The sequence below is a fragment of the Mustela nigripes genome, chromosome 1 (genome assembly GCF_022355385.1).
Source record: "Mustela nigripes isolate SB6536 chromosome 1, MUSNIG.SB6536, whole genome shotgun sequence".
Classification (NCBI taxonomy): Eukaryota; Metazoa; Chordata; class Mammalia; order Carnivora; family Mustelidae; genus Mustela; species Mustela nigripes.
Genome location: NC_081557.1, coordinates 91,859,455 through 91,886,739, shown reverse-complemented (window position 1 = coordinate 91,886,739; position 27,285 = coordinate 91,859,455). Strand labels below are relative to the sequence as shown.

Genomic DNA, 27,285 nt, shown 5'->3' with positions numbered 1-27,285 from the left:
GTCATCATGAGATGAGCGTGGTCAAGGTGGTTTGGCTCTGCCGGACACCCCGCAGTCACCCTGACAGACTCCCACCCGTGGGAGGTCTGTGGAGCCCCTCGGGCTGGGGGCTGCCGTCCAGCCGCGCGGTGGCCACTGTCTCGGGGCTTGCAATGAGCAGGCCTGGCCTCCCCTTGCTCCTGAGGAGGAGGGGCTCACCTCCCCCCTTTCTGTGATCACAGCAGATTGCTCGCGAAGCCCCAGGCTACGGATGTGGCGAGGATGGGCAGCACTGGAGGGTACCCTGTCTTTGAGGTGCCAGGTCATGAGGGAAGCCTCCCCTTCTCTCTTTCACCTTCTGCTTTTCTCCCTGGGACAGGCCTGGGCCCGAGGACAGTATCAGCACTGTGTCCAGTGCCCCTTGCTTTGGGCAGCAAAGGCTCATGACCTGGGGCATGTCACGCTCCTCCATGCTGGGGGCAAGATCTATGTCTTGTTCATGTAGGTGTCCCCAGAGCAGTGCTTGACGCACAGAAGGCACCCAGGGAGTGACCATGTGTGTCTCCCAGGAAAGCATTAGTGGAACATGTGTGGGACGCTCAGGGTCTTTTGGGCACGGGCTTGGTTCTTTAGCTCACTTGGTGAGTGTTAACTCACTGAATCTTCCCCCCAGATCCAGTGAGGTATGTCCTCCTGTGTCCCCATATTTTAGAGAAAGACACTGAGGCACAGAGAAGTTAAATAATGGGCCTCAGGTCCCTGTAAGGGTCGGGTGAGGATTTGAACCTAAGTCGTGTGTCTCAGTGTCTCTGAAGCTCACCTCTGAACTGCTGTGCTCCCCTCCCTCTCCTGACCATTCTTGGAAGGTTCTGGGAGTCTGGTCAGTAGGCGGGTGGGCGTGTCAGTAGATCTTTTAACAGGCAGCATGGAGGAGTGCGGGGACCTCTTGACTCCAGTCACCAGGCTCCTTCTGTGAGTCCCTAGGCTGAGGAATCTGGAAGCGTCACATGTCCCTGCTCAGAAGTTGTTCACACCCGCATCCCAAGCGATGTTTTCTCGGAGGAAGGCTTCTCTGAGCCTGGGAGAGAACACTTGCCGTATTTCGAGGAAGGGCTTTCTTTTGTTACTTTGGCCGGCTTTCAGGGTTCTTCCTGAACTCTCACTCATTTCAGAGTGAGGTTTGTGGTGAGAGGCAGGGTGTGGCAGCCGGACAGGGGCTCTAAGTGAGAGACCATGCTGAGGGGGACCTCTGCGATGTCTGGCCGGGCTCGTGCCAAGGCCGTGCTTGTCCGCAGAGAACACCAGGCCCTAGAGCAGGACTGTCCCTGGCAGACGTGGGACTCTGCGGTGCAGGCCAAGACTTTCTCAGAACCAGGCGGAGGCCCGAGGTGCTGTGGGTTTCAGCCGCCCCCTCCCTGCTTCCGCACCCCAGGTCAGACCTGCATTCTGAAGGCCTCCCAACCCCTTTATCCTTCAGAGCCATTTCCCCCAGGAAATCTTGTCTTGGTTTCTGCTTCTCAGAAGCAGATAGGGTGGCGTGTGCGGAGGAGGCTTTTGGGGGAGAGCCACCCTCGTCACACCGATGAAGGACATTCTCCTTCTGTTTTCCCTGTTGCCTTTTAAAAGGGAAAAAAACAAATTTTAGGCATTGGTACTTTTATGTGATTTTTCTGTCATCATCATCGTAAGTACATACTGACTTTCTAAAAAGTAAATACTGACTTCTGAGTCTGCAGCCCTATGGTTTGGCTACTGGGACTGGAGTGAGACATTTCTTCCTTGAGAACCGGGTAGGTGGTGATGGAGTTCAGTGCACTGGTTTTCACGCCTGTCACTGGACGAGGCTGGTTGGGTGTCTGTAAATCACCACGGATGTTTAGATTCGGCGGATCTGGAGTGGAACAAGGAATCTGGGTTTTAAATAGCTGTTGGGGTGTTGGATAACCACCAGGGTCAGAACTGGAGCGCTGGCCCGTTTGAGTCGAGGAATAACAGTTCCATCTTGTTGCAAGTCTCTGAAATCATTTTATTAATTCTTGACGCCTCCTTGTCTGACATGGTCTGCTGCTGCCTAGGAGTCTCCGAGAACAAGCCAGCCAGAGGAGAGGAAGGACGCTTCTCTGTATTCCGATGCTGCCGGGCCCCCAACTCCCGGCAAGCTCCTCAGCCAGGGAGCAGACGGCAGTCTGAGCGGCGCTGATGGCAGAGAGCAGCAGGGAAGAGGGGCGAGTGCTCGGCTCCCGGCAAAAGAAACGGATGAGAAGAGTGATCCTGGGAAGTCCAGGATTGAGGTGGACCCTGGGGGCGGTCAGCCTGCTCAAGCCACTGAAAAGGAGGCACCAGAAGACTCATTGGATGCAGGAGAAGAGGGTTCCAGGAGGGGAGAGACCCAGGTGGTGGAGGAGAAGGAGCCCAAGGAGGAGACTTCGGTCCCCAAAGAGAGCAGATCAGACCAGAGCCAGGTGAGTCCCCCTGTGCCCTGGGGAGTTGCCGCTCCCTCCCTCTGCTGCTCTCTTAAGCCCTGTGCAGATCGGGGTCCCCAACATCGTCATTACCTACTCTTAGCTTCGTTTGCAGGCCCTGCAGTGGGCTGTCACCAGCAGCTGGCCAGAACCCTTCATGGTGACAGGTCTGCCCAGACCCAGCAGGCAGCCAGAGCCTGAATGAAACTCCAAACCTGCTGGCCTTAGAAATTCAGGATAGAAATTTGCCTTTCCATTGGCACCCTCCTGGGACATTCGTGTTCTTCTGTAGTACCTTTCTCTTCCTGCCTGCCCCCTCTTACTTGTTGACAGCAGCCCGTTGCTATAGTCTGTTTCTGTAGAGTTTCTGTAGAGAGGGGAGGACTTGGAGGGGGTGGGACCATGGGGAGTACTTGACCCCAGCAGTGGTCAGTTAGGGTACCAGAAGGCTCCTCTCACTGATGGCGTGGGAGTCTTGCTTTGGCAAGACCGGGCCAATGACCCAGATGCCCACAAGTACTTCCCAGTGCCTTTGGCATTTTCAAGTTTTCCATCCTCGTTTCCCAGGTAGATGGTGAGGGAGTTCGTTTAAGGAGCTTTAAGCTGCTTCCTGGGAAAGATACTCTCATTCTGTTTTTTAGGACAGCATGAACCTTCCCTACTGCCAACTTCTAACTGTCTCCACGCCACTTCTCCAGGCTCTCCTTACATGCGTATATCCTTGTTGACCTGAGTCAGAGTGTGGGCTCAACTGGGCTGTTCAGCCCCAGTGAGGTGGGGGCTGGTGCCCATGTCCAGAAGGAAGGGGAGGGTCCACGGTCCTCTTTCAGGTTTTCTGGAAGAGGTGGATTTTGGTGAGAGCTTCGCCCTGTGTTGGCACCATGGCCTGAGCGGAATTCCCTGGACGGTCATCCCTCTCCGTGCTATGCCCTGGGCAACTTCTCGGGGGGTCTTTTCCCCAGGATTCGGACATCAGTGAACACGTGAAAGAGCTGCAGCTCTCGGACTCTGCCGCGTCTGACCCCAAGTCCTTCCTGGGCCTGGTGAGTCTGAGGTGGGGTGAAGGATGGGGGGTCTGTGCGTCCCTGTGGCTCATTTGCTTGGCACCACACAGCTTGGGTGGGGGGGATGCTAGAATTCAGACTTGGGTCTTGTCTCAACTTTGGTTTCTCTGCCCATCTGCTAAGAGTAACACTACTAATTCCATAGGTTTGTTGGGAGAAGAAGGTGAGGTAAAGAATGTAAAACGTTAGCAAATAAATGTCAGGTAACTGTGAGCACTTGTTACCCTTTCTTGTTTCTGCAGTGTGACTGGTCTGGGAGATAAGTGATCTAGAGCCTCTGGCCTGTAGCAGAAATACTACACGAATCTAGGGGGTTAGAGGTGTGTGTGTGTGTGTGTGTGTGTGTTTATGGGATCACCAAGCAATGGCGAGAACCAGTCCTCAGGCTGTAGCTGGGAGGGATGCTGGGTTACGTTTCCAGAGAGGAGGCATTGTCCTGGAATGTCAGCAGTGGATGGTTGCTTGCTCTGTCGCAGGCCTTCCAGCCAGCCTGCTGTCTCCTGGCTTCATTTGCCAGGTCTGTATCTATGGGGAGTAGTTGAGGGTGCTTTTTGGCAGAACATCACCTCTGGAAACCATGCTCCATCTGTTTGGAGGAGGCAGATCAAAGGGAAGGGATTAGTGGGAGAGGGTCAGGGATGAGCGGTGATGACGGGAGGGGGTGTGGGAGGGGGTGCGGAGGAGTCAGGCGGCTGTGTGCTCTAGCCCCTCTCTGAGCCACGGGCTTAGGAGGCAGATGGTGGCTGCGTTAAGTGGAGTAGAACTCAAATAGAAAGGAAAATGTCACCAAAAAAGAAAACACACAATCTAGGAGGGGCAGGTTTTTGTTGACAAAAACCATCATGAAGAAGAGCCAGGTTCTAGGACTCTTGGAGGCAAGGGCTCCATCCCTCCTGCGGGAGTTCCCGTGTGCAGAAGTATGCCTGTCAGTGTTTTTCTTCTCTGAGGGAGTGGGTGGAGGAAGCCACAGGACAGCAGGACCAGACCTAGGCCTGGGCCTCCTGCCATTCATCAGGGCTGATGACAGAACTGTCCCTATTAGCACGCTGTCAGGTAGCATATCCTTCACTTAGCCCAGCAGGCGTCTTGGGCTCGGAGGGGGCAGGATCAGGGTCCTGTGGCAGCCAGAGGACAGCAGGCACTGGTGTGGGCACTTGCTGTCTGTCCCAAAGAGAAGCCTGCCTAGGGAGCACCACTAATCAATCCCCATTGTCCAGAGGGGCCCTGGAGAAGGGGGAAAGAGCTAGCGGTGAACAGCCCACCATGCCTCATTTCTAAGCTGCCTGCAGGTCTGCTGGACCCTTTGGCCTCCCTGCTGGCACCCAGTTTGGGCACCAGGAGGCCAAGACAGCTGGAAAGTGACATGCTTGCAGCACAAGTCCTGCAGAGAGCTTGGGCTTGGGAGTCAGCCCAGGGCACATCTGACCCACCAGCCCCATTGCTAATGAGCTGTGTGACCTCGGGCGAATTACATGTGCTCGCAGACTTGCTTCCCTGTCTGTGAGAGGCCTTAAGAGTATCCGTCTCACGGGCTTATTTTTCCCCCATGGTTTTATTATGAAAAATTTCAGACATACAGAAAAACTAAAGGATTTTCGAGTGAATGCATACATCCTTACCCCCAGAGTCTGTAGTGAACATTACATCTGCCATATCACGTATCTTTCTAGACTCCTCGCTGTGTTATTTTGAAGATGAGAATAAGCAGTAGATGTGGCAATGTTTCACATGATGCCTGCCCTGCAATAGGCCTCTTTCTGGAAGGTGGGGAGGTGGAGGAGAGGCCCAGGGGGATGCTGTGACAGGGGCAGCGTTGAATTCCCCCTTCACTGTCCCTAGGACTTCGGTTTTCGCCGCCGGATCTCCGAGCACCTGCTGGATGTCAACGTGCTTTCCCCAGTCCTGGATGGAGCCCACTGGGAGGTGAGTCTCTCTGGGTGACAGATAAGCCCCAGCCAAGCTCTGCCCATCTGAGGGTGCATTTCCGGGAGCTCCCTCCCTTCTGATTCAATAAGGAATGGCCCTGACTGTGCCTGCGATGGGCTGTCCATCATTCCTGCTCTTTGCTGCTATGAATGAAGTCATCCTCTCTCCCTGCCCTGCAGCGTACATCTATGTGTTTATCCATTTTTCTAGCAACTGAGGGATGGCCACTTGCTCATGTGCAAAGCATTGTAGACTGTGGATTCCAAGCTACTTCCTGACTTGGCCCTTTTAGCCCCTGTAGGCTCCCCCTCGGCCCACCTGCCACGCGCCAGCCATGCCCACCACTCACTGTTCCCGGGGTGCACCATGCGCCTCCTTCATTGCACCACCTGCTGTGCTGCTTCCCCATTTGTCCCTTTCCAGAGGTGGTTGTGGAGGTCCACTTCTGATGTCACCTCCTCCAGGCAGGATGAATCGTTCTGTCCTTTTGCTCCCCATAGTTCTACTTCTTCTCTTTTATGGTTCTTGGGTCTGTCTCCCTCCCAGATGGAAGCTCTGTGTGGGGACGTCTGGCTCCCAGCAGGATACAAAGATGACTTAGACACAGATCCTGTCCTTGAGGAGCTTTGAAGCCAAGGAGGCCATCCTTTCAGACTCAGGGCTGAGGGTTTCCCCACATTGTTATCTGTTTTACATTTTAGTTTGTTACATAGATTGGCCTGTGTGGGTTTTCATTTTCCCCCTGAAAGTGAGAGAGGGAGCTCTCTGCTGAGCTCAATGTGATTTGTAGGGGAGACAGTGGTGAGTTGAACACTGGAAGGGGTGAGGGGGTGGGGGCCACCAGTTGCGGGCTCTGCCCAGGCTGACATGATAAGCAGTAGGAGCCCGCAGGGAGCCCTCTGCTGCGGGCACCGGGAGGTACTCAGGCAGCATTTCTCTTTTTAATGGAATTTGGGGGAGCTGACTTTTAGTTCGGGCCCTACCCTTCCTCACCCATCCAGATGGTAGTGTCGGCTCCAGCTGCCGGGGCTCCAGCTGCCAGCGGAGAGGCATGGGTGGCTGTGGGCACAGGGCTGGGGACATGGCCATGGGCCAGCCCGGCCGGAACCCCGCGGGCAATGATGGAGTGAGTTGTCACCTGCCCTTACCTCTCCTGTTAACCCTGCTGTCCCAGAACAGATGGGGCTCCCTTCGGCGTGACAGAGGAATGTGGGGTCTTGGATGGGGACTGGCCCTGCCAGCGCTGGGGTTTTGTGCCTGAGGGTGGGGAGAGGGGAGGAGTGGGAACAGGGGAGCCGGCATGTGGGGCCTGCCTTCTCTGGGCCAGGAGTCGGGCTTCATGCTCGTGGGCTGCTGTAGTCCTCGCCGCCAGCCCTGTGAGCTGTGGAGTTACTGTCCCCTCTCTTAGTGGAGGAGACTGAGTTCCCGGCTAGGAAGTGGTGGAGTAAGAGCTCAAGTCCAGGCGGAGGGCGTGGCCATCCCCGAGGCCCCACCCCCGCAGGAAATATTTGAACTTAGCAGCAGTAGCCCTTTCACCAGCTTGCTAGATCAGCCTAGACACCCAAGCTTTAAAATGAGATGGGGACAGGGGGCTCCTGGGTGGCTCAGTTGGTTAAGTGTTCGACTCTTGATCTCGGCTCATGATCTCAGGGTCGTGAGATCGAGCTGTGTCAGGCTCCGTGCTCCACGTGGCGTCTGCTTGACATTCTCCCCCTCTGCGCCCCCACCACCTCACTCCATGAGGTTTTTTTGTTTTGTTTTGTTTTGCTTTTTTATAGATGGTATAATCAGTCCCTGACTGGGAAGGGGGGGCATCATTGGCTACTGATGGGACCCGGGTATCTGGGGTCCCGGAGTGAAGCAGTGGACTACCTTGTCTTCCTCCCTGGGGCTGCCCAGATGGTATCCTTTCCGTCTGGAATGTAGTAGTGCCCTCTCCTTTCACCACGTCCCCATCTCTCTAGGGTCCTTCCTCTTCCACGTGCTTGGCTGCTCCCTCAGTGACCAATGCCCATCACGCAGCCTCCCTGTATGTCACTGGCGCTGCATGTCTGGGCCTGTGTGGGTTTGAGGTGTTCATGGATGTCTCCGCTTTTTCTTTTTCTCAGTGAAGGCTTCCAATGACAGTAGGCAGGATTTTCTTTTTTATATGTTTTCTCCTTTAGCCTCTGGCTTCTGGCTCTGCAGGCAATGGCTATGGCCTCTGGCTCTTCCTCCCTAGGCCAGCCAAACCAGTCCTGGAAGTAGCTGTGAGCCTGGTGGCTTAGCTACAGCCCCCGGAGGGGCCATGATACAGCAGCTAGGCCTCCTCTTCGGGTCCTGAGTGGTCATCCTTCTCAAGAGCCACCTCTTGGTACTTCCTCCTAGGCGCAGGAGTTGGCTGGAGAATTAAGGCACCCGAATGCGGACCTCTCCAATATATACTTGCCCCTTCTCCTTCCCTATAGGCCCAGAGGTTGGGAAGAGAAGACAAGGATGGCAGCCAGTCCAGCCAAGATGAGCAGCGGAGCAAGCCATCCAGAGGCTCAGAGAGGTACAGTACATGGGAGGCTGCCCTCTGGAACCTTCGGGATGGGGTGGACTCGGGCAGGACTCCTGGCTTTGGTGCTCCTGGCTCAGTGTGGTCCTGCCTGAAGGCAGATGGTGAGCTGACCTGATGGCCTCTCAGAGTCTGTATGTGCGTGTGCACGTGTGTAGACGAGCATACCCTTGGATTCTGCCCCAAGACAGGAATGTGGGTACATTTGGTGGGACTTTGTGCGGTGCTGTGGGCCGAGGCTGGAGGAACTGGCTTGGAGCTGTTGCCTTGCACATCGGCAGTGGTTGTAGCCCACTGTGGGTGCTCACACACGAGGCAGACAAACGGGGACGAAGAGCAAAGACTGGGAGAGGGGGACAGAGCCTTCCAGCTTCTGAGGCCCGGGCTACTGTGAAAGGAGAGCCACCACTCTGGAATAGGAAGTGGGCCAGTCATTCTGCTTTTTGAACCTTGAGGCTGTGTCAGCCTTCCCACAAGCTAAAAGCTCCAGCTTCCTGCATTTTCTGTCGTCTGACCTTTCTGTAGTCTGGCTTTTCTCCTTCTCCCTGTTTCCCGCTCAGTTCTTCCATCCCTGCCCGGCTTCAGTGATGGTGAGCACTGGGAGTGGACACAGCCGTGAGAAGGCCCAGCTGTCACCCCGGGACAAGCAGATGCAGTGCAGGGACCTGAGCGGGCTGAGTCTGGTCCAGGCAAAGGGAGAGCTCAGCAGGGGGGTTCCCTTTCCTGCTTCCTGCTTTTCTGGCTGCTTTGCCCTCCGTGTCTCCCTGTGGATGTAGGGCTGGGGCTGGAGCCCCATCAGAGAAGAGGAATGGACCTAGGTCCACGTATCTCTCCCTGCTCTCCCTGCAGGACTTACTCAGCTGCCCTGGCTGGTCTGACCAGGTTGTCTCCTCCACTGGTGCCTGGGAGGTGGCACCAGAGTCCCCTTCACAGCCAGGCCACCGAAGAAGGGCCTCTGCAGGCCTCTGAAGGGCAGCTTAAGCAGGAGCAGGCAGAGGAGTCTGGGGACTCTGCAGGCAGCCCCGTCCCGCCCGGTTCCCTGAAGAGGTAAGGGGAGCGGGAGGCCTTCCAGGCATGTAGTTGTGTGCACAGGGGCTGACAGCAACTGCTGGGGGAGCCTGGAGTGGTGGGGAGCTGCGGTGGGTTCGCAGGTTTCCACAAGTGCACAATGCGAGCTGGGGAATGAGGAAACCTGCTTCTTCCTAGTCCTTAGTCTACAGCTAAAACTGGGGTGCACCATCCAATTGGGGAGCCTGGAAACTCTTGAACAAGGGAGCATCTCTTGTGATCCAGCTGTCTTCCTGCCGGGGGCTGGGGCAGAGACTGTCTCCCACCTGGGCTGTGCCCCCCATTAGGGGGGCATTTGTTCCCATCCCCACCTGTCCGTGCTCCCCTCACCCCTAGCAGTCATCCCACTTCTAGTCCTACAGCAAACCCAAGGAGAGCCCTGTCATGTGCCAGGCCCTTCAGGGAGGGAAGTGCAGAGTCCTGGGCCTCCCTGAGGCCAGCTGAGGGGATCTTTGTGCCCCAGCCCTGCCCAGAGCCTGGCTTGCCTTTGCTAGTCCTTCTGTTCCCCCGGTGAAAGCAAGAGGCCGGCGTCAGAGCTGGTTTGGAGCATGTTCAGTTGGGATGAGTCCCCGGGAAAGCTGAGCTGCAGCAACGCTGGGTCCACAGACTACCTGCTTTGTGCAGAACTTCTCCTCGGGCACCATAACCCTCCCGCAGCCCTCGTGGATGCGTCTGCAGCCCTCTGTAAACAGCCAGAGGAGAGGCAGACTGGGGAGAGTGAGGCCCGAGACAGGGACACACAGCTGGGGCTGATTCCCTTGTCCTCATCAGGGCTCTCTGACCCTGAATGGGTGCACCTGGAGCCCCTTGTCTTCCCACCGGCTATAACACGGTTGCTTCCTTATTGTCATCAAGGGAGGAGACCCCAAGCCCACCTGCTGCCCATGAGAGGGGCAAGGAGCAGCGCTCCTGGGCCACGGAGCTGGGCCTTGGGCAGGAAGAGGCCAAGGAGCCCGAGGAGAAGGTGGCGGCCAGCCCTGCCCCTCCAGTCTTCTCAGAGGCGTAAGGGCCAGTGTTAACGTCTGTCCCTGTCCTCCCTTATGTGTGCATTGCTTGAGTGCCCACCACCCCTGGGGGCCCTGCCGGTGGGGTGGGGTAGGGCAGACTGAGTGTGCCCTTTGTTGCTTGTGCCACTTTGAGACCCCAGCCAGCCGTGAATGAACGTGGACACAAGGGCTAGCGGAAACCTGGTAATCTCCTTTTCCGCTCTCCAAAGCACTGTTTTTCGCTTTCTTTTCTTTTCTTTTTTTTTAAAGGTTTTATTAATTTATTTGACAGAGATCACCAGTAGGCAGAGAGGCAGGCAGAGAGAGAGGAGGAAGCAGGCTCCCTGCTGAGCAGAGAGCCCGATGCGGGGCTTGATCCCAGGACCCTGGGATCATGACCTGAGCCCAAGGCAGAGGCTTTAACCCACTGAGCCACCCAGGCGCCCCTGTTTTTCGCTTTCTTATCAACATTTTATTGAGGTATTTACCAAAAGTACATAAACCTGGACTGTACGAATTAACCCATGCTTACACACGGATCAGAGGTAGAACATTTTTGTCCCTCCAGAAGGTTTCCTCATGTCCCCTTCCTCCCCGTGCACCACCCCAGGTCCCCACACTTCTGGCTTCAGTCCCCTAGGTGCGTCTCTCCAGTTCTCTGACTGGACATAAATGGAATCCTACCATATCCAGTATATGCATTTTGGGCCTGGTCCAAAGCTCGCCTCTGTTGTTCTACTTGCAATTCTCAAACTTGGAGATCATTGAGCTTTCCTCCTCCTGTTGTCTCCTTCCCCTCTACCCCTTCTACAGATGAGGAGACTGAGGCTTGCGGTGAAGGGATTTGCCCCCAAATCACCTCGTTGGTGGGTTGTATCACTAGGACGAGGCTCTGGTCGCTGGAGCCCTAGACCTCCTACTCAGTGTGCAGCCATTGGTCCTTTTCTCTGTGTGGAGAGATAGGAGCCAGGGTTGTGCCGTTTGTCACGTCTGTGAACCGAGTGCCATGAAAGGATTAGGAGTCCTTGGGATGGGGGCCGATGTTGAGTAGAGACAGGTTGGCACCCTACTCACAGCTGGCAGGGCATGTGAGCTCCTGACTCTTGTCCTCACCACCGCACTGCAGAGTGACGCAGGGAAGGGGCAGCCCCGTGGCTCAGGTGGTGACAGCTCTGACCTCGAGGAATGACATAGCCTTCCCAAGTCTCCTTTGCAGCTGTGGACAGTGGGTCAGGGTGCTTTCTATCAGGACAGGAGGCAGTTGTGTTTCGGAGACTGGCTTAGGCCCCGTAACCTCCTCATTACTCATCTTCACAGCTCCGTTTCTGTGTCGTGAGGAGTAGCTCTGTGTCTGGGTCTCATTTGTCCCCATGGGATTTTAATTTATGGAGGTGACTGAGTGACCACACAGGCCAATGCCATTAAGGAAGAATTTATTACTTACATTTCCAGAGAGAGGAGGGCGTGCCATGCCGTGCTAGGCCACATGGGGAAGGAGCAGGGTATGCCAGGAGGCAGAAGAGGCGAGAAGGGAGACCATGGCCCAGAGCCTTTATTGGGGTTTCCGTGGGAAGGAATGGGCGAGTCAGGGTAAGTATCTTGAGTGAGTGTGGGATTGGATAATTTGACTACTTAGGGTGGGCTTTGGGCTATAGGGGAGGCCCTCCAGTTGCCTGGTACCCGGCCGGCCCCTGCACGTTTTGGTGTGAGTTCTGGAAGGAGGTGCTTGTGGTGTGGGCTCCTTGGGGGATTGGTTGGTTTGAAAGACCTGTTCCCGCTGTCCGAACGAGCTGGCTAGTCCCGGGACCCGCAGTCTCTCCTCTATCAGCAAACTTCCACAGATGTCAGTACATCGTAAATAACAAAAAAAGAAAAACCATGATTCCTTGAGTCCGTTGCCTTTCACAGATGTTGTTAAGCTGGATCAGAAGCAGTTAGGGGCGGGGGGGCCAGCAAGCCGCCGCCCGTGTGTGCGCTCTGTGGCCTGAAGACCTGGGTCCCGGAGTCAGGGATTTGGTGATCGCAGCACCTTTCATGACGTGTTTGTAGAAAGCGGGTAAATGAGGTCAGGCCACTGGGCCGAACGTGAAACGGGATGGGATCTCTTTGGTTGCGATTTTAGTGGCCGTGCGGCCAGTTGAGAATGTCCCGGGCGCCACCACGTCCTCCCTCCGCAGCGCCTGCCCTCCCCGCTGCTCGCCTTCCTTGGTGGCCAGCCTGAAATGATCGCGCTCCTGCGGGGTGTCCTCTCAGCTGCCGACTGTTGGAAACTGGGTCTCTGAGGCTGACACCTGAGGAGTGGCCTCGAAATCAGACCCGCCTCTTCCTCTGAGGCTTCGTCTTCTCTCTTGTCTCCTCGATCATCTGGGCCGTTGCTGACGGCCTTGGACCTAAGTGGGACACTAGAGTTCTCAAACGGGGACACAGGGAAGAGCCTGCTGGAAGCCAGCCCTTCTCGCCCGCGTGCCAGCTTGCAGGCACGCTCGCCCGTGCGCGTAGCCGGGCCGCAGTTTGCCGCGCCGTCTGAGGCCCCATCTTTCCGTAGCATCTGTCCCTCGGGCCCCACGTAGCTCCGCAGCCCACGGGGGAGAGAGACATTCAGAGGTACCATCTCAGGGAAAAAAGATGTTTTCAGCCAAGGCTGGAAATGAGTTGGAGGGTTGATGAGGCGGGGAGCTGCGGGGAGATGTTCTCTCTCGGAGAGCAGGACTCTCAGAGGAGGTGGCGGCCACGTCTCTTAGATCCGCATCCGCTGGGCTGTGTCAGGGGACCTGGAGGAGAGCCAGCAACGGGAAGCGGGGGGTGGGGTTGGGAGCAGAGGAGAACTGAAGGCCTAGCTCAAGGCTGGTCCCAGTCCAAGTGAATGATTTTAGGAAAGTGGGAAGGACGGATTTTAAAGGTATTCAGAGACGTCAGGAGCCTCTCATGTCTTCCTTCTCTCTCTGGTCTCAAGGGGCTGAGATGGAATTCCAAAGCCCTGGTTTTCTTCTGCTCTTCTGATCTGATTGCAGCCACTGCCTTCCATCTGCTGCAGTGAGGGGAAGGGGGCCCTGCGTCCCTTCTTCGCTCTTGTCGCAGTGCTCCTTGGTGTGGGCCGTGCCCACGTGTTGCTGACGCTGACGGGCCCAGCCTGCCGCACTGCACGCCGTCGGGGAAGGGTGCCGGTTGTGTGGCGAGACCCAATTTCTAATGGAAGATCAGGGATCTGGAATGCACGCAGGCGCTGGCCTTTAGGGAAGCTGCTCTGGGAGGCGAAGTACTTTATGCTGCTTACGCTTTCGTGCCTCCAGATGTTCTTGGGTTTCCCTCTGGGCATTTCCTTGGAGAACCCTCATGACTTATAGGCATTTTTTTTCCCACCAGGACCATTATTCCGTATCTTAGCACCCACCTTAGGCATCCAGGTTAGCGCTGAATTTCTTTTACCTGTTTCTAAACATGGAGTTAACTCTGAGCAGATGAAAACATGGCATCGTCAAGGAGAGATGGAGCAGGACGTTCTTGGTTCACTCCTGCTGCTGTCTCTGGGGGAGGGAACAGTCTCCTGCCTGGCTCCCTTGGCCTTTCTGTGCCGGACCTCCATGGACTCTTCTGGGTGGCAGGGCTAGGAGACTTGCTGCTGCTCCTGCCGGCTCATAAGCATCAGCCTGTGTTCAATTTGGGCGGCAGAGAACAGCCTCTGGGGGCTCCCCGAATTGCTGGTGGAAGTCTTGAGTAGCAGGCAGAGCCCTGCTGGGGAGACGGAAACAGGGCCAGGACCATCCCGGGGAGCAATCCGTTACGGACAGAGCTTCAGTCTTTGGCTGCCAGATCTGGAGCCACATCTTTAGGTTTTCACCTTGGGATAAGCCTACCAGGTCCCCTGAGAACCTAGTGTGGCCTACCCTTCTCCTTCGGCTCTTGGGGCCTTAGCCGCAGTGGGGCTTGTTCTGTGAACAAATCCTGCCTGTATCTTTGAGGGGCTAGGCTTCCCTCCGACCTGGGGCATGGCTTGATTGGTGTGTGTGCGATTCTGGACCCCTGGGCCCTCCATGAGGATTCTGCGTGTGTTGTTCTGTATCGAACGGGTGGGATATCAAATCTGTTGAGGTGCTGTCTCCCCCACTTGGCAGGCGATCTGTGGAGCCTGCAGGTCCCCCAAAGCAGGCTTCACTGAAGGCCATGGAAGAGGCTGTGACCCAGGAACTGGAGCGAGACCGGAGGCAGCTCCTGGAATCGAAGCAGGAGAAGATGCAGCAGCTGCGGGAGAAGCTGTGGCAGGAGGAGGAGGAGGAGATGCTCCAGCTGCAGCAGCAGAAAGAGAAGTCTCTCAGGTCCTGCCCCTCCCCTTAGGCGAGCTGTGACGTGGGGGGCGAGCGATCCCCTCCGCCTGCCCCGGAGACCCGGTGGCCCCACTGAGACTCCCTCTCCTCTGTGGCCCTATGTGGAGGAAGGGGCTCCCTGGTTCATCTTTTTGGGATGGAGTTGGGAGGCATGATAATAGTGGGAGTAGCCAACACTTTTTGAGAGATGACACTGGTCCCCATGCTTTGTGTCATTAACTGGTGTAGTTCTGAGAGTGGCTCTGAGGAGGTGTTGCTGTCCCCCCATCTTATAGGACTGTGTTACGGATAAAGAGACTGAGGCATAGAAAGGCTAAGTGACTTGCCCAAGGTGTCGAAGTTAATAAGCAACAGGGCCTAGGCAGTCAGTGCCTGGAGCCTGTTTTCCTAACCACAATATTGTCCTCTCTCGGGAGTCAGGGCTCTGTTGGGACCCAGTGAGGTTGGTGGGGACCATATGATACAGTGTGAGGTGCTGTTCACCAGGATCCAGAAGTTTCTAACTGGGTTCCTGCTCTTTGTGTAGCTGGCTGGGAGGCCCTTGACAAGTAAAACACTGTAAGGCTGGGCTGGATCTGTGTGGATGAATTTGTGTGTACACATGTAAACAAGCCAGAGGTTATTTTTATAAGGAAGGCATCCGGGGCTGGCATGGCGGCTCCAGAGTCACCAGGTCCTTTATTCTCTTTGCTGCCTATAGTGCTAGCTGCTCGCAGGGTCTCTTCAGAGTGCAGCGTAGCTGCTGGATCCCCAGCCATCGTGTCTGGGCTGCAGGCAGGAAGAACAGGCATAGAGTACGAAAGGGGTAGCTTCCAGCTCATTCTGTCCCTTTTAAGGTGCTGTCTTGGAAACTTCACCCAATAACTTATGTTTATTCTTTAAAGAAGTTTTCTTGGAAAGTTTACTTAATAATTTCCATGCATATCTCCTGAGTTACCCCTGGCTGCAGAGGAAACGGGGAAATATAGTCCTTGAGCTGGGCCTCTCTACCTGGCAGCATATAATCGGTGCTCCTTAGGAGGAGAGCGTGGGAGAGTGGCTACCGAGAATGTAGTCAGCCTTCTGTCACAGGCCCAGGGAGGGACAGGTGCTACAAAAAGGTGTTAATATGTTTTTCACTTATTTAGCAATGTAACTGAAGGCTAAATCTTTTTCTCTTGCATAGAACATGGAAACATGGTGTACTTACTTTTACATCATACAGAGCAAAGAGTGTATAAAATGTTTATTTAGAGAGAATAATAGAAAACCCATTTCCAGCTACCTAGAGGACATTAGCCCAACACAGAATCTGGTGACCTGGGGCCCACCCTTCTGTCACCCCTCTGGGATCCCCTGCCAGGCAGCAGCATCCTCTTCCAGTCAAATGAAAATTGGGGCTGGTGTTCCCCAAACGTGGTATGACTTAGCTGATCTTAACAGGCAGAGCCTAAGAGGAAATCCTGGTAGTGTCTCCCTGAGAGCCTGCTAGGCTTGTTCCTTCTTCCTGGCTACCCCAGGCCTGGCTGACTGTGCTTTCTATCCCTTGCTAAACTGCCAGCTCCAGAAGGCCTCCAGGAACCCTCTGAGGTTGTGCTGAAGACTAGCCTGCCAAAAGTAGCTGACTCAGGACCTAAAACATGATAGTTGCTCAATAAATTGTAGTTCTTGATTTTATTTCCAGTTGAAATCAATGGTTTCAGTGGCCTTCATGAAGTGGTTTTTCTGTCGGTAGTGCCCTGTCAGACTTGCTATGAAATAGTTCATTGTGAGAACCCTGTTGCTGCTTACACATGAGACTATCTGAGGGCTGGGGCTGTCCCTGCTGGGCAACTTCCACCTAGTAGAAATTTCTGGAAGCCACAGATGGCTCTGTAGCAGATACTTCTTGACTGAGAAGGCAGGCAGGAAGACAGGCTGACCCTTAGTTTCTTTAGTTGTAAAACAAAGAGTTTGAATTTAATTGTGAGATGAAGAGAGACTGTTATAAAATGGAAGGACTTGATCTCTCAAGGCCCTCCCAGCTTTGACATCCTGTGGAGCTGTGTAGAAAATGGAGCCACAGGACAAGGAGAAAGGGTTTCTGGGGAATCCAGGAGGGAGGATTTTCATTTAACTCACATTTTTTGTCACGATGGAAGAGAGCAGTGGTGCAAGTCACTTGAAATAGAAAATGACCCTAAAGGGGCGCCTGGGGGGCTCTGTCGTTAAACATCTGCTTTCAGCCCGGGTCATAATTCCCCAGGGCCCTGGGATCGAGTTGCACCGGGCTCCCTGCTCATCGGGAAGCCTGCTTTTCCCTCTCCCACTCCCCTTGCTTGTGTTCCCTCTCTTGCTGTGTCTGTCAAATAAATAAATAAAATCTTAAAAAAAATTTAAGAAAGAAAAGAAAATGACCCGAAATCTGCTTTGGCTTTGGAATTCACCAGGAAGCTTTTCAAAGACATTGTCTTCTGAATCTTTTTTTCTTTTCTCTCTTTTGTTTTAAAGATTTTATTTATTTATTTATTTGACAGAGATCACAAGTAGGCAGAGAGGCAGGCAGAGAGAGAGGGGGAAGCAGGCTCCCTGCTGAGCAGAGAGCCCAAGGTGGGGCTTGATCCCAGGACCCTGAGATCATGACCTGAGCTGAAGGCAGAGGCTTTAACCCACTGAGCCACCCAGGTGCCCCTCTTTTTTCTTTTTTTAAAGATTTTATTTATTTATTTATTTGTCAGAGAGAAAGAGCCAGCAAGCAGAAGCAGGCTCCCTGCTGAGCTGGGAGCCCAATGCAGGACTCCATCCCAGGACCCTTGGGATCATGACCTGAGCCAAAGGCAGTGGCTTAACCAGCTGAGCCACCCAGGTGTTCTGAATCACGTTTTTGTTAGGCTTGAGTTCCCCGAGTGCACAGCACACAGCCCCTGTTCTTGTGGGGGCCGTGTGGGCGGGGCTATCTGCCTGGGATGAAATGCTTACTGTCGTTTGACCATAAATAAGACGTCCTTCATGGATCATCCGCGCTTGCTCATAGGTTGGGGCTGGGTGGTGCTGTTCTAATCCCACAGATGTTTATGGAGCACCTACTTCATGTCAGCAACTGTGTTCGGCACCTCAGATATAACAGACTCTAAGACATGATTCTTACTCTGGAGAAGCTCCCAAACTTGTAAGGAAAAGGCACACACAAAAGATGAAATTACGATAGGCGGTACAGAGCAGCATGGGACAAGTGAGGGCTCACAGAAAGGCTTATTGGTGAACCCAGACGGACTTGGAGAGACTTCTCTGAGAGGAGGAAGCCGGGTGTGAGTGGTGAATGTGACTCGGTCAAGTGGAAAAGGGATTTCTCGGGGGAGGCAGCAGCACGAACAGGGGCCCAGAGGCCAGGGGGAGGGTGGTGGCATTGAGAGGCAGTGGTTCCCCTGATGTGGCTGGAACTGTTGATCAGGCTGTGAGTGAGAGGATGTGGCGCCAGAGCCGGGCTGGGACCAGACTCCATCTGTCCTTGAGTGACTGCCGTGCCGAGGTGTACCTGTTCGCAGAGGGGAGCCCCTGGCAGAAATGCTGTTCTGGGTTCAAGCAGCCTGCCGTCCTCTTGCTGCAGCAAAGAGCAGGAAGCATTCCTGGCCCCCTCTTACCCTGGAAGGTCTTACATGGAGGCAGCAGGACCCGGATTTAGGAAACTTCTCGGGCAAGCTACAGGCGTTTGGAGGCCGAGAGTTGGGGAGGAATACAAACTTGCCCTTCTTTTCCATCTCAGTTCCCTGAAGGAGCAACTGCGGAAGGCCACCGAGGAGGAGGAGACTCAGATGAGAGAGGAGGAGAGCCGGAGGCTGTCCCAGCTCCGGGCCCAGGTGCAGTCCAGCACGGAAGCAGACGAGGGCCGCATCAGGTGAGCGCACCGCAAGCCGGCCGCCCTGGTGGAGCCGCCCCGAATGCACAGGCCCGTCCCATTCTGTCTGTCTGTCCACCCAGGGCCGAGCAGGAGGCTTCTCTGCAGAGGCTGAGAGAAGAGCTGGAGTCTCTCCAGAAGGCCGAGAGGGCCAGCTTGGAACGGCAGAGCAGACAGATGCTGGAGCAGCTCAAGGAAGAGCTGGAGGCCTCGGAGAAGAGAGAGCAAGCTGCTCTGAATGCCGAAAAGGAGGCAGCTTTGCAGCAGCTCAGGGAGCGGCTGGAGCAGGAGAGGAAAGATGTGAGCCTGCAGCGTGGAGGCTCCCGTCTGACATGCCCCTGGGCTGCCTGGGGAGGGGCTGGGTGCCAGGCAGGGCATGCGGGGTGGGGGACCGGGCATGGAGATGGGGGACCGTTGGTAGGCCGATCTGTTTGGGCCCACCAGTCCTCTCGGGCCCGGCCCACCTAGCACCGCGCAGGTAGGTGCTGGGCCAGGTCTGCATGGCACAGCGAGGGAGTGGCAGGTGTCTGGGGGCGCTCTTTAGGGCCAGGGGTAGCTGGTGCTGTATGTGACAGTGAAGAGGTTGGAGGGGAAATGGCTTGTGGATTTGGGAAGATTTCACGACTGTAAGAACTTAGACCAGGCCAGGTTCTGAGTACAAGGTGCCCTGTGCCCATCCCTGTCCCGGAGGGGCATCTGCGATGACCTTTCACCTCCTGCTGTAGAGAGATTGCACACTTTGGGGAGGGGATGTTTCTCCTTAGTCTTTACTCCCTGTGCCTTCAGTCCTGTCTCCAGATAAGAGCAGGAAGTAAGAACGGTCCGGCCACTTGGAACTTTTTTGCTAGATAAGGAGAGACTGCAGGAGGTGGGGGAGGGCGTCCCTGTCGCACAGGTGCTTGGGCAGATTGTGCTGGACCTCCAGCCCTCACAGCCTCAGGTCTTCGGAGGCCCAAGTATGACCTGTGTATCTGGGGCCTAGCCCAGGGGCAGGGGTTTGGGAGTGGTGACCTGAGGCTTACTGAAATGGCCCTCCATTCTGGCATTCATTTCCTGTTCATTTGCTAGTTGTAACCTTTAGGGACGGAGTTATTCTGGGGGAACAAAGATGTGTCTGTGTTTGCCCTTGGCCCTTTAGCTGGAAGGGAGTCAAGCGGTCTTCCTCCCTCCGGGGTCAGTGCCCGGCCAGGCTTCCCTGCCCTGCGCCCCTCACAGGCCCCCTGTTGCTCCCCAGGCAGCGGCAGCGCTGGAGAGGGAGCACAGGGCCGAGCTGGAGCGGCTCTCTTCCTCGCTGGAGGCCAAGCACAGGGAGGTGAGATGCAGCCGGCCCTAGGCTGCCTGGCAGAGCCTGCGTCCTGCTCCCTCAGTGACCGCCTCAAGGCCCCTTCGCTGCTGGCAGGCAGAACTCGACCCCAGGCCTGCCACTGGGGCGGGAGCCTCCTTGCCCCTGAAGCCCTCCGTGGTTGGATGCTGGGCCCCCAGCAGGGGAGGCTCTGTGGCGCTGAATGTCCCGTCCCCTGTGCTGGGGCCTCCTCAGGTTGTCTCCAGCCTGCAGAGGAAGATGGAGGAAGCCCAGCAGAAAGAGGCGGCCCAGGTGCAGGAGAGCCTCGGTTGGGCAGAGCAGAGGGCTCACCACGTGCTTGAATACGAGCAAGAGGTAAGTGCTGCTGGGCTCCCTCGACCTTACATGTGCCTGTCCTGGGTGCTCTGTCCTGGCCCTGCAGACCCGGCTCTGCTCTGGAAGGTGTGGCAGGGACTGGGTCTTCTGGTTGCGTTTCTGTGCCTCTGCTCCATCGAGCTGGGTGCTTCTCCAGCCCCGTGTCCCCGGGTGTGAGTGCGGAGGGGTGCATGTGCTCCCCCTTCCAGTGCCTCGGTCGCCATGTGCCAGGCCCCCCTCAACACCTGCATGTCGCATCCCCACTGCCTACCCTGCAGCTCAGTGGCCTTCTGCGAGAGAAGCGCCAGGAGGTGGAGAGGGAACATGAGAGGAAGATGGACAAGATGAAGGAGGAGCACCAGCAGGTGGTGGCTGAAGCCAGAGAGCAGTACGAGGCCGAGGTGACTTGCCCCTGCCCCCGTGCACAGACCCGGCACACACGTGCACACGCACAGACACGGCCCATGCGCATACTCCCTGCGGTCCCAGGCAGCTGGCTGGCCTACACTGGTGCAGTCCTGACGGCCAGTCTACTCCAGCAGCTGCAGCAGACCGGCGCTCTTCCTTCCCTGAGCAGCTAGGCCCGTAGGTACTGAGTTCCTACCCCGTGTTAGCACTGTTCTCAGCCCCTGACGGGTATGGACTTATTTAGTCCTTCCAGCACACGGAGGAGGTACGGACTATCGCGACCTCCAGTCTGAAAGTGGAACGGAGACTTGGAACATAGGCACCTTTCTAAGGGCTCCAGGCTAGTAAGTGGCGGAGCTGAGATTCATGTCTGGATTGTCTGACCCCAAAGCCTTCGGCTTTAACCAGCCCGACACCGAGCCATCAGGGTTAACCAGACTTTCCAGCACACACAGATTGGCAAGAGCCTGACCCTCCTTGGGTCTGATCTGCCCCTCTTCAGCCTCCCCCATAGGTGGGCTGGCTCACGGGGTGAACAGGGACGGCAGTGGGGCCTCAGCCCAGGGTTTCTAGGCTCCTGTTCCAGTACCTGGAACCCATGTCCCAGCCTGTCCGAATGGTCCTTTCCCACACAGAAGTAGCTGGTCTGTGATGAAATGTCGCAGCTCCCTTTCCAAACCGATGCTCAAGAGTAGTGATAACTTATTAATGAGCTCTCTTCCCTCGAGGAACTGCACACAGGGACAGCAGGACAGGCAGATTTCCACAGGGGGAGGGGGTAGGTCTTAGACCAGCGCCTACTTCAGTGGCAGAGAGGGGTGCAGGCTTTCTTGAGGGAGGCCCGGGAGCTCCTCTGTGCTCTCCTCTTCTCGAAGAGCTGGCCCTGGAGAGCCACTGAGGTCCTCGACCTCCCTGACCCAAGTCTACCAGCGTGAGGGGCTGTGGCTTTTGGTGGGTGAGGGCCACTGCCATTGCCCACCAGCAGCCTTCTGTCCCGGGCAGGAGAGGAAGCAGCGGGCGGAGCTGCTGGGCCACCTGACCGGGGAGCTGGAGCGTCTGCGTAGGTCCCACGAGCGAGAACTGGAGGCTGTGAGGCAGGTGCAGGACAGGCAGCTTGAGGACTTGCGGCGTCAGCACCGGGAGCAGGTGGGGGCTCTGCGTGGTCACCGGGGACCAGGGTGGGTGAGCCCGCCTCGGACACCTCCATGCAGGAGAGGTGGGGGTGGGGGCAGACGGCCAGCAGAGCCTGGACAACTTCAGGCATGGGGGTCTCTCACAGGCCATTTCCAGCCAGGGCACACGTGCTCCTTTGTTTTCTGGGCCAGCAAACATCCTTGGGATTAGAGGAGGTCAGCAACCCCCAGGACCCTGGGGTGGGTGCTTTGTCTCTCCTTGCCCTCACTGGGAAGACACAAGGTGGTGCTTTCACGGGGGCCTCAAGGGCAAGCGGGACGAGGCTGAGCCTAGCTTGGAGGGTGTGCTGTGGAAAGGGGGTTCTGGAGCTCCCTCCTGTCCCCTCAGCTAATGCCTTGCACTCTCTCTACACCTACATCTTTTGCTCCACCTGTTTCTGTGCAGGAAAGGAAACTCCAAGATTTAGAGGTGGAACTTGAAACCAGAACCAAAGATGTCAAGGCCAAATTGGCTCACCTGGGCCTCCAGGTGAGAGAGCAGGAGCCCCAGACCTTGGAGTTGTAGCTCCCCTAGGAGAGCTCAGAGCCTCCTGCCCCTTAGAGCTGGGGTGCCTGGACACCCACTTCTTTCCCTCCCCCGCAGGAGGAGACAGCCCGAAAGGAGCAGCAGCAGCTCCTCCATGCGCAGAGGCAGGCTGCGCTGGAGAGCGAGGTTCGGCTGGCTCCCTTGTCCCCCTTCACCCCGTCACCTCGGCCCTGTGCCCTTTACCTTACCTCCCTCTCTCCCCGCAACATCCTGCCTTTGGCTCACCCGCTCTGTCCCCAGCTTTAGGGTTCCAAATGCTGTTGGTAGGAGGACAGCACGGCACCCTGGAAGGAGCCCAGCTGGGGACCCCCGTGGGCGGGGGCCATGGAGGGTGGTAGAGCCTCCTACACGACTCCTGCCCTCAGCACAGCGACTTCACGGGGCTTGAGGTCCATGCTCGCTCCCGTGCTGCCGCCGCCTGCCTTTGTCCCATGTGTCTCCAGGTGCTTCTGTCTTTTCAGGAGGTCACAGCCAGCTACCAGCACTTGGAGGAGGCAAAGAAGGAGCACACGCACCTGTTGGAGTCCAACCGACAGCTCCGAAGACTCCTGGATGAGCTTCGGGCCCGCAGGGCGGAGCTGGAGTCCCAGGTGGAGGCACTGGAGTCCCAGGTGGAGGCGCTGCAGACCCAGAGTCGGAGGCTGCAGAAGCACATCAGGTGGCCTGGGGCCCTGCACTTGGCCTCCCTGCTGCCCCCCACCCCTGCTCTGGTGGGGGTGGAGCTGGGTGGAGGGGCTCTGCTGTGATCCGCAGGGCTAGGGCGTGAGAGGTGTGAGGTGTGAACGAGAGGTGTGAACGGCTCCAGTTGTGCCCCGTCCTGCTGTCTTCCTGAGATCAAGGCTGGAAGCCCACCCAGCAGTCACCATGACCTGCTGCCTCCCCGCCTCCCCATCACAGCGACCTGGAGGCTGAAGCTCAGAGGAAGCAGGACATGTTGAAAGAGCTGGAAGCTAAAGAGAGCAGCGCTGCCCCATGTTTTGAGCCAGACCTCCACATTGAGGACCTGAGGAAGTCCCTTGGGACCGTGAGTTTCTCTGTGCCGTGGAAGGGACAGGGGTGGTGGGACAGGGGTGGGGCTCCCGGAGGGGTCCTGGCTTTGCTTTACCACCTTAGCCTGTCCTTAATAGTTCCCCTTCCTCATTGCCATCAGTCAAATGATGACTATAAGCAAATGGTGCCCAGCAGCCCCCAGAGCCATTTCTGTGTTTAGGCCCCTGGGAGAGGCTTTGGGGGTCCCTTGAGCCGGTGGTGTACCGGAAGTTGGCTGGGCCTTTTTTACTGTGTGTCCTTAGAACCAGACCAAAGAGGTACCCTCTTTTCTCTCCCAGAGCAAGGAGGAGACCGACTTGTCCTTGGACAGGTGAGTTCTGATAGCCTTATGTTAGTTTGGGTCCAGGAGTCCATGTTAGTTTGGGTACAGGAGCCTGTACCACAGACCTGGGGTGAATGGAAATGGGTTGACCATGACCACCACTGGGGCTTGGTTCAGGGCCAAGGACCTGGGGGATTTCTTTAGCAAGGGAAGAAGCTGCCCCTGGTGACGGCTGGCACAGCATGCTGGGATCTGCTGCCTCTGGCTGAGGACCAGCCTGCTGGGAGTGTCTGGGCATCTCTCTGGAGGTCCAGGCCCAGTCCCTTTAGAGGCAGGATGGAGGGACCCTGCAGCAGCTGCACACTATAGTGTGAAGGCCTCGCAGTCTGTGCTCAGGGTGGGCCCCTTGGGGAAGCGCTCAGGTGACCCGGAATGGTTCTCAGTGCGCATGTGCTTTCCCTTTCCAACCCCTCTGCCCTGGCCCGGCCTCCCCCCAGCGTCCGGCACTACCTCTCTGCCGAGGGAATGGCTCTCCGCAGTGCCAAGGAGTTCCTGGTATGGCAGACGCGCTCCATGCGGCGGCGGCAGTCGGCTCTGAAGGCCGCGCAGCAGCACTGGCGCCAGGAGCTGGCCCGTGCTCCGGAGGCCACCAAGGACCCCCCAGGCACCAAGGCCCTGGAGGACGTGCGCCAGGACCTGGAGGAGGTTGGGAGCCTGGAGAGGAGCCCGCTGGTCCTGTGGGGCCCTGGGTCGGGGGACAGGACCAGTCGCCTCCAGTGATTGTGGGTTCCCCACAGTGTGGTCACATTAGCCCTGGGGCCACGGGACAGGGGCTGCAGATTATCCTTGTCCGGGAGGATGAGAGCCCCTGATGTTGACGTGGCAGTGCACTGCGCACGATGCTTTCTCGGTCCTCAGGGTAACCAGAGGTGATTGTCCTCTTCACTTCCTAGGTGAAAAGGACAAGTAAGGTTTTTAAAATTGCACATCCATGTTTTGCTGGCACATTCCGTCCCACTAAAGACGTGGTTCATCAGGGAGTCTTCTGAGTGCACGGGGTGGAACCGTCTGTCTGATGGCCTTTTCACTGGGAATTGGGCTAGGACTTTAGGGAGCCAGCTGAGGTTCTCGGCAGCAGCCGGGGCTGGCTCCCTAGACTTCGTTGGTGCTCGGGGCTGCTACAGGGCCGACTTCCCAGGGCCATCTGTAGGCTGCCCTCGGGCCCTCGCGGCTCTGCTGAGTGCTGAGAGGCCAGGCGGCGGGAGCAGGGGCACTAGTGACCCTGGGGTGACAGTAACCCTTTGAGACCGGGTTAGGTGCGGGCCCAGGGCTCAGCCTGGAACAGTCTACCTCACTGAATCCTTATGAGCCTGGAACAGTAGTGTTTTCCTCTCGAGAGGACGGTCCACACTGAGAGCTACCTTGTCCAGCAACACCCAGACAACAGCACACAGAGCCGGGACTCCAGCACCTTTCCTGAGCCCCCGGGTCTATTGTCCCCTCTCTCTCTGGCGCCAGGAGACCAGGCACCTGGATGAAATGAAGTCAGCTATGCGGAAGGGCCACGACCTGCTGAAGAAGAAGGAGGAGAAGCTGAATCAGCTGGAGTCCTCTCTCCGGGAGGAGGTGCGATGCAGCCTCCCTCCTCTGTTCCTGGGCTGCGGGTGGTTCTTCGGTCCCATGCTGGGAGCTGGGGCTTGTGGGCTGGCGAGAGGGCAGTGGCTTGGAGGTTGCTGAGGCCGGCTGTGCGCAGAGGTCCTAAGCAGACCCAGGGCCTTGTGCTGCAGCTTCTCGAGAGGCCCTGGCCCCTGCTGTGGTTCCTGAGGAGAGCTGGGCCCTGGGGTCAGCAGTGGGTCGGGAATGGACACATCTAGGCTTTCCTTCCTTCTCTGTGGCCTCATCCATGTTGCTCTGGATGCTGGAGGCATGGAGGTGGCAGGAGAGTTTGCTGCAGGACAGGGGCTCTGGTCCTGTGTCCTCTAAGCCCCCACCTCCCTCCCCTCTCCCATGCTACAAGGAAGCCTGCATGTGTCCTTCTCCCAGAACTTCAGGTCCCAGAGAGGCCCCAGCCATCATATGGACAGGGGACAGAAGACACAGGGCAAGCGCCAGTACTCACTGCTGCTTGTACCCCTCAGGCTTTAGATGAGGACACTCGGCGACAGACCCCCAAGAAGGGGGTGACATTTGATCTCAGCGACACGGACGACGTGAGCAGTGCAGGCTCCGAATCCTGCCCCCTGCCTCACTATGAGTGGCAGTGCCGGCAGGGCGAGGACCATGGTATCCGTGGAGAGGGAGGGGCTTACGGGGGGCCAAGGGGCAGCCTCTCTCCTTCAGCCATGCATGGGTGGGTCTGTGGGAGCCTGTGTCTGGAACAGACCCTCAGGAGCACCCGGGAGGAGGGAGCCCGTGGGGGTTTGCCAGCACATAGGGCAGAAAGGGTCCGGAGCTACCTGAATGCATGCGGACCTTCCTGTGCCTTCTGAGAGGTGTCCTCCCTCTGCCGCTCTGGTCCGCAGCAGGGCAGAGGGCGATCTCCTCCTCCTTCCTTGCCCGCTCCCTGGAGAGGCTTTCTCCCCTCTGCCAGCTTCCTGTCTGCACCATCTGGAACGGAGAAGCTCTGCTGCCCACCTTGTCCCCATGGACTGAGGGGCTGTGGTCTGGCAGACCAGGAGGGCAGCCAGGAGGGTGCTGCCGTGCCTGGGGCCGTCCTGGGCCCTGAAGCCAAGTCCTTCCCTCCCTTTTAGTCAACCTGACTGCAAGTGCCACATTGCCCTACAAGTACCACTACCTGAGCAGCAGCCTTCAGCGGATCAGCAGCCAGCTGAACGGCGTCCTCAGCATGCTGGGTAGTCTCAACTCCCAGCCGCCGCCACCACTCTTCACTTCCACGCCAGTGCCTGCCCCGCCCCGGAACCCCAGGAGTAACCCCATACCCGCCTGCTCCTCCCTGGCCCGGGTCTTGGCCTGGCCGCCGCTAGAGCCCACAACCACCCAGTGGGCCTGGGACCCCGGGCTGGGCCCCACGCTCTCCTCCTCCGTGGCTCAATCCGTGGATGACTTCCTGCTGGAGAAGTGGCACAAGTATTTCCCAAGTAAGCCTCCCATCCCTTCTTCCTCCTTTGCTGGCCCCTTGCCACTGCCTGCTTTGGCGTGGCCCATCCCATTATGGGAGGAAGGCTTGCTTGCAACCCTGTAGCCACAGGCTCTGTGGGCCATGACGGTTGACCTAGAGCCTTTCTGATGGGAACTGGAGCGCAGCAGAACCTAAAAGGTCATCCCTGTCCTCATTGTAAAAACTGCCATCTTGTGCCTTGTGTGAGGGGCCAGGCCTGAGTCCTTCTAATAACCCTCTGAGAGAGGAATATTTATCCCCACCTTACAGATGAGAAAACTGAGACTCAGGTTAAGGGCTATGCTCCAGGGTACCGAGGAGTAAATAACACACAGGAGTTTGGTTCTCTGGCTCTGTGACTTTAGGGTTCTGCCCAGAACCCCCTGGCCATACAGCTTTGCCCAAAAGTTACTTATCTGTTCCCTGCCTTAACCCAAATAGAAAAGTAGGTTCAATTTTACAAATAAATAGGACAATTCCTGTCTCTTACCTGCAACCACTGAAGCCTGTGCTGTTGTGTTGTCCGTGGGAGGCAGGAGGCGTGCTGGTGAGCTGGGAGGCGGCCTGCTGGGGCTGGCTTCTGCAACTGGATGATTTCTTCCCACTTTTCCAGCTGGAGTACCGTTCCTCAGCAGTAGCCCCGCGCCCATGGAGAACAGGCTGGGTTACGTGTCTGCCAGGTAAGCTTCCTGTGGGCTCAGGGTGGAACCACACCGGCCTCCTGCTTGTGGTGTCTCCCAGCAGAGCAGAAGTTTGGTCGCATTGCCCAGAGAGCCTGGACAGGTACCCACAAAGCTGCCTGGGTCTCAGGTGCCTCTACCACCATCAGAGAAAAGTCTACCCTGCCGAGGTCCCAGGGGCAGCTGGTCTCA

The 27,285-nt window shown here is 56.9% G+C and overlaps 1 protein-coding gene across 9 annotated transcripts in view; it reads left to right on the top strand.

Moving 5' to 3' along the window:
- CEP164 (centrosomal protein 164) overlaps positions 1-27,285 on the top strand; it is a 61,065-nt gene that overhangs the window by 31,680 nt on the left and 2,100 nt on the right. For 3 of the 9 annotated variants that reach the window (XM_059416456.1, XM_059416489.1, XM_059416494.1), the window contains 24 exons: positions 2,055-2,441; positions 3,404-3,484; positions 5,345-5,428; positions 7,879-7,964; positions 8,820-9,017; positions 9,894-10,040; positions 11,477-11,614; positions 14,137-14,337; positions 18,068-18,199; positions 18,283-18,499; positions 19,434-19,511; positions 19,737-19,856; positions 20,135-20,257; positions 21,267-21,410; positions 21,843-21,926; positions 22,041-22,109; positions 22,445-22,641; positions 22,881-23,007; positions 23,276-23,343; positions 23,793-24,000; positions 24,814-24,921; positions 25,434-25,578; positions 26,046-26,393; positions 27,027-27,093. In XM_059416456.1, the coding sequence (XP_059272439.1) occupies positions 2,055-2,441; positions 3,404-3,484; positions 5,345-5,428; positions 7,879-7,964; positions 8,820-9,017; positions 9,894-10,040; positions 11,477-11,614; positions 14,137-14,337; positions 18,068-18,199; positions 18,283-18,499; positions 19,434-19,511; positions 19,737-19,856; positions 20,135-20,257; positions 21,267-21,410; positions 21,843-21,926; positions 22,041-22,109; positions 22,445-22,641; positions 22,881-23,007; positions 23,276-23,343; positions 23,793-24,000; positions 24,814-24,921; positions 25,434-25,578; positions 26,046-26,393; positions 27,027-27,093 (3,557 nt within the window). The remainder of the gene's footprint in view (positions 1-2,054; positions 2,442-3,403; positions 3,485-5,344; positions 5,429-7,878; positions 7,965-8,819; positions 9,018-9,893; positions 10,041-11,476; positions 11,615-14,136; positions 14,338-18,067; positions 18,200-18,282; positions 18,500-19,433; positions 19,512-19,736; positions 19,857-20,134; positions 20,258-21,266; positions 21,411-21,842; positions 21,927-22,040; positions 22,110-22,444; positions 22,642-22,880; positions 23,008-23,275; positions 23,344-23,792; positions 24,001-24,813; positions 24,922-25,433; positions 25,579-26,045; positions 26,394-27,026; positions 27,094-27,285) is intronic. The other 6 variants (XM_059416478.1, XM_059416496.1, XM_059416463.1 and 3 more) reach the window with 5 other exon arrangements.